At 34.1% G+C, this 10,830-nt stretch overlaps 2 protein-coding genes across 2 annotated transcripts; one reads left to right on the top strand and one right to left on the bottom strand.

The window, feature by feature from the left end:
* The first annotated feature begins 1,831 nt into the window (after nucleotides 1-1,831).
* On the top strand, nucleotides 1,832-9,160 carry LOC124444485 (ubiquitin carboxyl-terminal hydrolase 5-like). Its single transcript, XM_046995108.1, is given in 29 exon segments — nucleotides 1,832-2,173; nucleotides 2,252-2,374; nucleotides 2,474-2,540; nucleotides 2,617-2,651; nucleotides 2,740-2,832; nucleotides 2,913-3,007; nucleotides 3,190-3,240; nucleotides 3,453-3,544; nucleotides 3,617-3,709; nucleotides 3,961-4,055; nucleotides 4,307-4,378; nucleotides 4,513-4,580; nucleotides 4,739-4,795; nucleotides 4,860-4,931; nucleotides 5,009-5,096; nucleotides 5,308-5,439; nucleotides 5,732-5,776; nucleotides 5,952-6,033; nucleotides 6,036-6,056; nucleotides 6,458-6,515; nucleotides 6,600-6,722; nucleotides 6,803-6,891; nucleotides 6,958-7,065; nucleotides 7,408-7,503; nucleotides 7,644-7,691; nucleotides 7,812-7,942; nucleotides 8,081-8,198; nucleotides 8,462-8,546; nucleotides 8,691-9,160. Coding segments are annotated over 29 exon segments (2,415 nt in total). The 5' UTR covers nucleotides 1,832-2,083; the 3' UTR covers nucleotides 8,779-9,160.
* On the bottom strand, nucleotides 8,836-10,693 carry LOC124444489 (D(3) dopamine receptor-like). Its single transcript, XM_046995114.1, has one exon. The coding sequence runs from the start codon at nucleotides 10,152-10,154 to the stop codon at nucleotides 9,204-9,206; it is 951 nt and encodes a 316-aa protein (XP_046851070.1). The 5' UTR covers nucleotides 10,155-10,693; the 3' UTR covers nucleotides 8,836-9,203.
* Between the last annotated feature and the right edge of the window lie 137 nt (nucleotides 10,694-10,830).

The following is a 10,830-nucleotide window of genomic DNA, read 5'->3' as shown; positions in this document are numbered from 1 at the left end:
AATGGTTGGAATGAATGGTTGGAATGAATGGTTGGAATGAATGGTTGGAATGAATGGTTGGAATGAATGGTTGGAATGAATGGTTGGAATGAATGGTTGGAATGAATGGTTGGAATGAATGGTTGGAATGAATGGTTGGGATGAATGGTTGGGATGAATGGTTGGAATGAATGGTTGGAATGAATGGTTGGAATGAATGGTTGGAATGAATGGTTGGAATGAATGGTTGGAATGAATGGTTGGAATGAATGGTTGGAATGAATGGTTGGAATGAATGGTTGGAATGAATGGTTGGAATGAATGGTTGGAATGAATGGTTGGGATGAATGGTTGGAATGAATGGTTGGAATGAATGGTTGGAATGAATGGTTGGAATGAATGGTTGGAACGAATGGTTGGAACGAATGGTTGGAAGAATGGTTGAAATGGTTGGAATGAATGGTTGGAATGAATGGTTGGAATGAATGGTTGGAATGAATGGTTGGAAGAAATGGTTGGAGCGAATGGTTGGAGCGAATGGTTGGAATGAATGGTTGGAAGGAATGGTTGGAATGAATGGTTGGAATGAATGGTTGAAAGGAATGGTTGGACGAATGGTTGGAGCGAATGGTTGGAATGAATGGTTGGAATGAATGGTTGGAAGAAATGGTTGGAATGAATGGTTGGAATGAATGGTTGGAACGAATGGTTGGAACGAATGGTTGGAATGAATGGTTGGAAGAAATGGTTGGAACGAATGGTTGGAACGAATGGTTGGAATGAATGGTTGGAAGGAATGGTTGGAATGAATGGTTGGAATGAATGGTTGGAATGAATGGTTGGAACGAATGGTTGGAACGAATGGTTGGAACGAATGGTTGGGATGAATGGTTGGAATGAATGGTTGGAATGAATGGTTGGAATGAATGGTTGGAATGAATGGTTGGAATGAATGGTTGGAATGAATGGTTGGAATGAATGGTTGGAATGAATGGTTGGAACGAATCTTATCAAATTGTGACGAATATAATTATGAAGCATTCCATTTGAGTTCTTGCGTCTACTTGCTTACTTTACGTATTTTTTAAGATAATGATATAGATAAAGATAATGATTTTTAAGGTACATATATTAAAGATAATGCTCGTTGTAATGTGTGTACTGGAGCAAATACTCGTTAATGTATGAATTGTTTGTCATCAATGATAATATGAGCGAATTCTAATATCCAATTATTATGATATTATATAGATGTCTTTGTCCAGGAAAAGTCTGACGTATTGCTGGAGACATCTGTTTGATGATTGATCACTGATTTTTGTCAATTCGATGCAGATATTTATTTAATAGTATATAAATTATGACTGCGATCCTTTACTATAAAAACAGTATACAGAATAAAACAGACAGATTAGTGTAAGTTATGTTTCATGCTTTTTTCGTAAATGTGTTAGTGAAACAGGTTTGTTGAAGCTACTGAAATTTCTTGAGAGTAAGGGACCATTTAATCATGAATTTCTCATATTTGTGCAATTTAGAAAACTAAATTTATACGTATAATTTGAAGAAATGTAAAGCACAAACCGAATTCTGAAGAAACGAGATATCATAAGAATAATAAAACAGGAACCGAAAAAAGACGCAGATTGAAACTGTAAATTTTTGACATCACCATCAAACCATTAACAGTTTCCACATCGCCTTTCTTTGAATTGTATATTGCATTTTACAAATATTTTTTCCCTTTGACTTTACTTGTCAGGCAGTGTAAAAAAGTGATTGTTGAATCTGAGATTATTAAGCGACTGTTCAATCCACAACAGTGGTTGAATTCGGGAATGACATTGATTAGAAGTACAAATTTTACGCAGTGGATTTTGCGGTTAAAATGTATGTGAAGTGCCTATGTCTTTTAGTTCTGAAAACTGTAAAAAATTAGTATTCTGTGAAATTTGATACTTCCACTTTAATGGATAGCAAGAAATTTCCATTTTCACGTGGACTACCTCGCGAACAAAGCGGAATTCGCGCGGACTCGGTAAAATACTAAAATTAAAACTTTTGCTTTTGTTTCCTGTCATTCCACAGTATTTCTTTGTAAAAAATGGACCAAATACAGATTGCGGAAGCCCGAATACCAAGAGGGGGCGATAAAGTTTATAAAGATCAATGTATTTACTGTTTTCATGGACCGGTATCTTAACTTTTCAAATTCATCGCCATTGAATGAACAAAACATCACACAAAATAAACTACCAACTTATCTTCTTAGAAATTTGCTGGCGGTCTTTACATCTGTGTAAAAACTTTTTTTGGTTTTTGTGCTAAACATGTGCAACTGTACCGAAGAAAAACCGGCATAAATGTCTACCTACATTACAAACAAGTATATAAGGTAAAAAATAGTCAATCGTAACTTATAGGATAGTGTAGTCACTTCGTGCCATGACTGGAACATGAACTGGAACATAAAATATTTTGTATTGTTTTGTAGCCTAAAGATAGACCAGATACACTTCCTGCTGACCCGCCTAGAAAGAAACCAACAAAATTGGCAATTGGTAAATTTTTTTTCTCCAACATCATCATCAAGTCTATATGCTTACATTGTTCTGCAATTTTTCTCATTGAATGAAGGAGTTGAGGGTGGTTTTGACCTAAACGAAACCAAGGTAATTTTAGTGAGTGGTTGTCAATAAAGTTCCTTCATAGTTACATGACTACTTCAGTTTTATACAACATAATTTTTAATTTACAAAGGTTGAGTATGAAGATATATACACTCTTGCTGTCTTTGGTGATGGAAATCAAGATGTTGTTGTTAGTCTTGAAAATGAACAAATACCTGCACTGGTACAATTTGATACGGATTCATTTTTGGTAGGCTTATTAATTGATTGTATAAGAAGCTTGATTGTTAAAACTGTTTACAGGTTCAACTGTCAGTTGCTGGAATCATATCCACCAATGCATCTGCATTTACCGAATCAGTTTCATCATGGAATGGTGAAAAAAGATCAATATCAAAGTACGTTTGTCATTACATGTGATAATTTTATGAAATTTTCAGTTTAACATTGTGCTTCTTTAGTTGTTTCAGTAACAGGTTTTTTTTTATTGTGAATCATATTGCTGGCTCAATTGAACTGGACTGCAGTCAAGGACAGAACTATTAGAACATTGTTTTTTTATATTTCTGTTTGATTTTAGGTTTGCCGAAAACCTTTTGCAACTAGATAATGGTGTTAAAATTCCACCCAGGTAAAAATAATATCCCTGTATGTACTGATTTGTACTCTGTAGTAAGTGTTATCCTACACTTACCTGTTATCCTCAGTGTAAGCAATCAACAGGAAAAACATACATGTGTTGCTGTAAAATTAAATTTTTTTAGCTTTTTATCAAATTTACCATAATGCCATTCTTTCTATTTTATCAAATTAGGTTATTCATAAATATAATTGTTGATTTAGTGGTTGGAAATGTGAAAAATGTGATCTGACTCAAAATCTTTGGTTGAATTTAACCGATGGCATGATTTTGTGTGGAAGAAAGTTTTATGATGGTAAATGAGGCTATATTTTTCAATGATCGTAAATATAGGATATGTTATACATAATGAAATTATTTTTCACAGGTTCTGGAGGTAACAATCATGCTGTTGAACATTACAAAGAAACAGGATATCCACTTTGTGTCAAACTTGGAACAATCACGCAAAGTGAAGCTGGTAAACTAGAACTTCAAGACATTGTTTCTTACTATAGTACCTTGTTGTATTCCTTAGTATCTCGTAGTTCTTCGTAGTACTTTGTAGTATCTCATGTAGTACATCGTAGTACACGAGGAGATGACGACATGAATTTATGACGTAGCTACTGTTGAATGAAAATAGCTTTTACTGTTTTTTCGCCATTCTGTTGATGATAATTGTTGTGACATCAGTATCTTGCAGTGTTTTTTTGTTTATTGCGTTTTAAGATGTATTTTCATATGCTGAAGATGATATGGTAATCGATCCATATTTAAGCAAACATCTCGAACATTTTGGTATCAACATCACTGCGTTAGAGAAGGTAAAATTATTTCATTGTCAAGGAAATTAATGTTATACTAAGCAAAGTTTATTGATGGAGTAAGATAAAATAATTCGATTTCCATTTTTCTTTTTGGTGTCAATAACGTCTCTACTGTTATTAATGTAAGAGAAAACGTTGCAAACTTCATGTAAACTCTTTAGTTATACAAAATTCTTATCTTTTCCCCAACTGAACTTCAACACTGGTGTATTGTAACGTTGATTTCATGGAGTTTGTTTTTGTTTTAGACCGATAGAACCATGACTGAATTGGAGATTGAAATGAATATGAAGTTACAGTCTGAATTTGATGCCATTCAGGTAGTATTATTGAAATGCTGTTTTTAAATTGAAGAAAACTTGTAGTAATTGTTGTCGTTGTCGCTTCATTAGCATTCTTTAGTGTTTTTCTTATCAATTATGTGACTGTAATTACGTTTTTTATCCGTTTACAGGAATCTGGGAAACAGCTAATTCCATTATATGGTCCAGGTTGTACGGGAATTCATAATCTAGGAAATAGGTTTGTTTATGAAAAGTAGTATAAAAATAACTCTTCCAAAGAAAACATAAAACCATTTTTTTTTGTTTTCTGCAATTATTCAGTATTCATGATCCACAACTTTATGTTTTGACTATTGCAAGTATAAATGCAAAGCTCAATACTCTTTTTTTCTGTAGTTGTTACATGAATTCTGTATTACAAGTTTTGTTTGCGCTTCCTGAATTCAACAAAAGGTATTGGTGTCAATGTATGATGCATCAAGTGAATTTTATTTTACAGTTTGACATTATTGTTTAGGTATGCAGAAATTAGCGATATAATATTTGAAGAACAATCATCCGTGGCTGTCGACGATTTCCAAGTTCAAATGTATGTTTTCCTGTAAATTTCTATGTGTTTTTTTCAAACCCGAATTCTTCATCATCATTTGACGTAATTTTTGTCAGGTCAAAGTTAGGATCTGGTTTATTATCAGGAGACTACTCTAAGCCAATGACGAGTGATGGGACTGATGAAGAAAAAGTTGTTGAAGAGGTAAGATTTATATGTATTTTTCTTGAATTGAAATGTATTTTTATCATTAATAAACACGTGTTTCGTATCGTCACGTGACCATTACGTAAATACCTTTAATGCTTCGTAATAGTTTTATTACCTAAAGAGAAAAATAATTTTCTTTTAAGAATCGATTAATTAATGATGAAGATAACGTAAGAACATCTGTTTGTTCTGTTTATTGCATTAGAACCTACGCGGTATATCTCCTCATATTTTTAAATCCGTGGTTGGCAAAGGACATCCAGAGTTCTCTACAAGTCACCAACAAGATGCCCAAGAATTTCTTCTCTATTTTTTCGATATGATTGAAAAAGTTCAGGTAACTCTAGTTTAACCACATTGAACATTTTAAAATTCCAGTCAATGTTGATCACTGAATTACAAAATTGACTTTCATATGTGTAAACACCTCTTATACCCCCAAATGTACCCCTACAGAGATTAGTAAACACCTCTTATACCCCCATATGTACCCCTATAGAGATGTGTAAACACCTCTTATACCCCCATATGTAACCCCTACAGAGATGTGTAAACACCTCTTATACCCCCATATGTACCCCTATAGAGATGTGTAAACATCTCTTATACCCCCATTTGTACCCTTATAGAGAACTTCATCGAGAGGAAATCCAGTTGATAACTTCAGATTTAAGGTTGGTTTGAACTTACTTTCTCATTTTAGTATTTTATACATGAATGAGGTTCAAAAAACAAGGTGCAATACTATATTGAAATGGTAGTTCTTAAGAGTGAATTGTTAGCGCTTATAAACAATGTCTTATTGATGAATCGTGAACTGTTTGTTGAATGTAAATTATTATAATTAAGGTAGAAGAACGTATAGAGTGCATCGAATCAAAAAAAGTAAAATACCATCTTCGAGAAGATTTTTCGTGGTCTCTCTCCATCCCCTGGATGAAATAGTTAATAAAGGTAAATTGGTTTTATGAGTAACATGTTCAATTTTGAGCATTCTGACATATTGATGTATTGGTTTTACCGTGCATGCATTGTAATATGATTGAACAATGTGTATAATAAACAGCTTTTCCGACCTATTAGTCAGCAGAACGTACGTTGATGATTGCTAGATTGCCGAAACGGTGCCATCTGTCGCCATATTCTGTTATTTTTATATTTTATTAGTATATATGAAAAAGCAAAAGTGGAATTACAAAGTTAGTCGAAAATTCATTCGTAAAAAATTGCTTTACATATTTAACCTCTCTTCCCCTTCCCCTAAAAGGTAAATTATCCTTCTTAACCCCTCTTGCCTTACCCCTGAAGAAAAACTATTCTTGCTTTGTGTCAAGAAGGTCGTTTTTGTATTTAAGATGAATACGAAGCATTTGAGTTATTTCAGAAAGAGGCAGAGAAAAATAAAGAAAAAATGTGAGCTTCTACAGTGTTCATTCCATTTCGTGTTATTTAAAATGACAAAGTGTAAATAAAAATATAAAATTTTATTCACACCAGAGATCCAGAGAAGGTCGTTCGACCTCGAATTCCGCTAAAAACGTGTATAAAGAACTTTGCCAAAGATGAAGTCATCGATGGTTTTTATAGCACTGCTTTGGAGAGAAAATCACGTGCGAAAAAGTAAGCAAACTGTGTTGTTTTGTATCAGTGAAGTTTTATAACCCACTCTCCAATTTATTGGTCCATTCTAACACTTTTAGAAGAACACGTTTTAATACTTTTCCAAACTATCTTCTAATACAAATGAGAAAATTTACAATTGGTGAAGACTGGACGCCTAAAAAATTGGGTAATGAAAATAATCTTGAATTATTTTATGGTTGTATGTGTCACACAAGTTTTGCTTTCCCCTCAGATATCGCTTTTGATGTCGATGACGTCATTGACATTAGTGAATTGCGAGGTTATGGATTGCAGCCTGGGGAAGAAGAGTTACCGGAGCAATTGGATGAACAGCAAAATGGTATTGTTATGAGCTTTGAAAAAACTCGTAAATAATGCTTGTAGGAAAGTGTTGTCACTTGAATTCATAGTCATCATGTTTGTGAATAATGTTTTGAAGACTATGGCAGCTTTCTCTATTGTCATGTTCATCTATGAGGAATGAGTGAAAACGTTTGATTAGAGGTGCTTGCGAGTCTTGATGTTTTTTCCAATTCTTCTTCCGTTGCCATTCATTAAAACCGTGCTGTTGATACACAATTAGCGTCTAGGGAAACAAAGAGTTTTCCTATCAATTTCATGAAATTGAACAAGGTTATTTTTACAATAGTGTTGACATTGTATACCTTCTTACACCTTACAGATCCACAAATTGATGAAAGTGTTGTCGAACAGTTAACATGTATGGGATTTCCTGTAAATGGATGCAGGAGAGCGGTAGCGAAAACCGGTAATAACGGTGAGTGTTTTTAATGAACTTTAGTTTTCTTAGATTGTGTGTTTTATTGTAAATTAATGTGTTTGTTTCGTCTTACCGAAATTTTTTACCTCAGTTTGTATTTTTATTTATTGGTACGTATCAATATGTTTTAAATACAGGCATCGAGGTGGCGATGAATTGGATTTTTGATCATCAAAATGACGACGGTTTGTTACCAACGAAGTTTTCTATTTGGACATAACTAGATTATAGATTGAAATATTGATTTCAATACAAAGCATAACTTTTGCATGCAAACATGATAGATTTTCATTTATAAATTTTAGATTTCAACGAGCCTTTGCAAAGTCAGTCATTCGCTACAAAGAATGAGGAAACAGCGAATGAAGATTCTCTTGCATTGTTAATGTCGATGGGTTTTAGCCGAGAGCAGGCAGCAAAAGCTTTAAAAATGACGGTGATTACAAAACATTTTGCTTTTTATTTCTGATGTATTCTTAACTAAAATTTAACTGTTACTAAAGAGAAAAAAATATGAAAAAATATCCCAACGATAAAATGGTGAGAATGGTTTCATTGTATGTTTATCTTACAGGAAAACAACTTGGAACGTGCTGCTGATTGGATATTTTCTCATGCCGCTGAACTCGACAGCATGGAAATGGATGTGACACAAGTTGACACTGGACCACAATGTCCCGATGGAGATGGAAGTGAGTTTATGACGGTAAAGTGGGTCTTATTGAGCAGTTTTATAAATGTTACAATAACGAATAGAATTTATAGAAATTCACGGCGGTTTCTTGTTTTAAATTAGCTACTTCTTATAAACGATGGAATTAACAACCTGTATTGTTTAATAAACATCATCCATTTATCTCACTTTTCATGATTTTATAAATGGAAACGAAGAAATTTTCACTGCTTGTGAAAATAATGTTGGGAAATTATGCTTACATTGTTCTTTTGCTTACAGAGTATCAATTATTAGCAATAATCAGTCACATGGGCACCTCAACATCATGTGGTCATTATGTGTGTCACATTTTGAAAGATGGCAGGTGAAATTTCCTCTAGTCTTGTTTTGTTTTTACTGTCATAACTTATTTTACATTTACGTACGTACCGGGACAATACATGATCATCTTTTCTCCTTTTTATTTACCTGTATTTAAACTGATGAATTTTTTTGGTGCTTCTTTCAGGTGGGTAATATTCAACGATAGGAAGGTAGCGTTGTCTGAAAACCCACCAAAAAGTTTGGGTTATTTGTACTTGTATCGAAGACTTTAACCTTTGAAGGATCTGGAGAGAGTACGGTTTGTAAAACAATAATTGGTTCTAATCAAATTATTCACGATTGAAATTGTTCTATTCACCATCTCAGTGGGAGATTTTTTGCACAAGGATGAGAGCCCCAACATGTATTTGTGCTTATCTAATTACAGCATGGATTGTTGTGCATTTGGAAAAAACAAACATAAACTTGTGAGCTTTTCAATGATCCAATTGAAAAACACATTTGTTTTGGCGTTTTTTCAAAATAACCGTTGTTATCATTTTTATTTAATTTGTTGCTATGACGATATGTTTTGTGACAAACGAGTCACAGAACTGATATTTGTGCAACATATTTCTAGTTTTAAAGACAAATTTATGAACTAAAACTTTTTTATAAGGTCGTTTTGCTCTGTAAATGTTTTCCTTTTCTCACATAACTAAACGTCAGTGTCTTCAAACACGTGACGAATCATCCCGTTGATGGACTGTCTCATTCCCCTGTTTTTCCAACCATATAAAAAGGGATGAATGGCGTTGCTTGTGAACACAAGTATGTAAGCCCACGGTACGAAGAAATTCATGTACAGCCAATCACGACCAATCAAAGTTGCGTACATCACACAGGCACCTATTGGAAAATAGAGTAAAGTCATGGCGGCAACTATAAATATCATGCTTGTCAAGGTCGATTTTTCTCGCTTGAATCTTCCACTCGGTCGTCGGTTGTCGGTGATGCTGTCTACGGACATGGAACGATCGCCACATCTTTGAGAAATTTCTTTGAATATGCTTCGGTAGCATGCAATTGTTCCCAACAAACACAAAGCGACCAAAGATGCAGTAACAATATAATACAAAGTGTGATGTTTTAAGAAGAATGTGACTAAAAGAAATACGAGCCATACAATGGAAATGACGAGCAAGACGAGTTTAAGAACAGTTTTGTTCGCATTCCTACGATGCATAAGAGGATGGAAAACGGATAAGTAACGTTCCATCGAAACAAGAAAGCTGGTGATGAGAAATGAAATGGCACCTAGAAAATTGATCGAGAGGGATGTGGCTAAGTAAATGGGGCAGGAAAAACTGTCGAGAATTTCCATTATTTTCCATATGAAAAATAGTGGTTGTACTGTCAATGCTAAAGCTACGTCCACAATTGATAACATCATCAGCAAGAAATTAGACGGCGTCTGCAGTATTGTTGTTTTGCGGTATGCAAAAATAGCTAACCCATTTGCTGCGACAGCTATGAACATTAGGGCGAGGTCTAATGCACAAACTGTGACGTCGGAAACCATGTGACCGAACGTTTTGTGGTTGACCTCAACTTCTACATGCCAACAATGAATGGAGTAGTTGTGCTCTAATTTTTTGAAACTTGACATTTTTATTCAATTCTTGTAAGAAAAAACGACACAACTCCCACGCTGTAATCTTCTGTCGTTTTTTTTGTCTTTGTTTTCTTCCCACAATGTGATCGAGTAAATTACTGTTTCTGTTGTTTCACGCAAAACAAATTTGATTTCTTCTTAAAGAGTCAGGTGTTCAACTTCTGTATACCAGTTGCTCTTTTGTGGAATAACACATCAACTCTTTAGGTTCGACGCAAATAGAATGAAATGCTCTATCATAACGTTTCGTCTCAGTGTTCTATAGATTTGGCAAAGTGTCTTATTCTTCTCTCAGTTGTAACCAGTGGTGTTTTTTAGTGGCCTAAGCGCTCATGCTGTTGTGTTTCTCAATAATGAATTGAAAAAATGCCCAGCATGATTGCAAAACCAATAAGTGTCTTATGTTTCATATTAATTTGCCACCCTTCCAAATATCCGTCGATTCTGTAAAAGTTACTTTAAAATGAGGATTTACTTCGTCTTGGAACTTTTCACATAAATATCATGAAAATCTTCATCAGAAAAATTTTAAAATGTAAGTCAAGTCGTGTAAGACTCTTCTTTTAATGAAATTACATGTCTAACTGCGCTTGTTTACTACATATATATATATATATATAATGTCGGTGATAAGATAAAGGTAGGCGACGTTGGCGAACTGACGTTGCGC

This window comes from Xenia sp. Carnegie-2017, unplaced genomic scaffold (assembly GCF_021976095.1).
Source record: "Xenia sp. Carnegie-2017 unplaced genomic scaffold, XeniaSp_v1 HiC_scaffold_21, whole genome shotgun sequence".
Classification (NCBI taxonomy): domain Eukaryota; kingdom Metazoa; phylum Cnidaria; class Anthozoa; order Malacalcyonacea; family Xeniidae; genus Xenia; species Xenia sp. Carnegie-2017.
The sequence above is the reverse complement of the archived record's forward strand: the minus strand, read 5'-3'. Positions and strand labels throughout refer to the sequence as shown.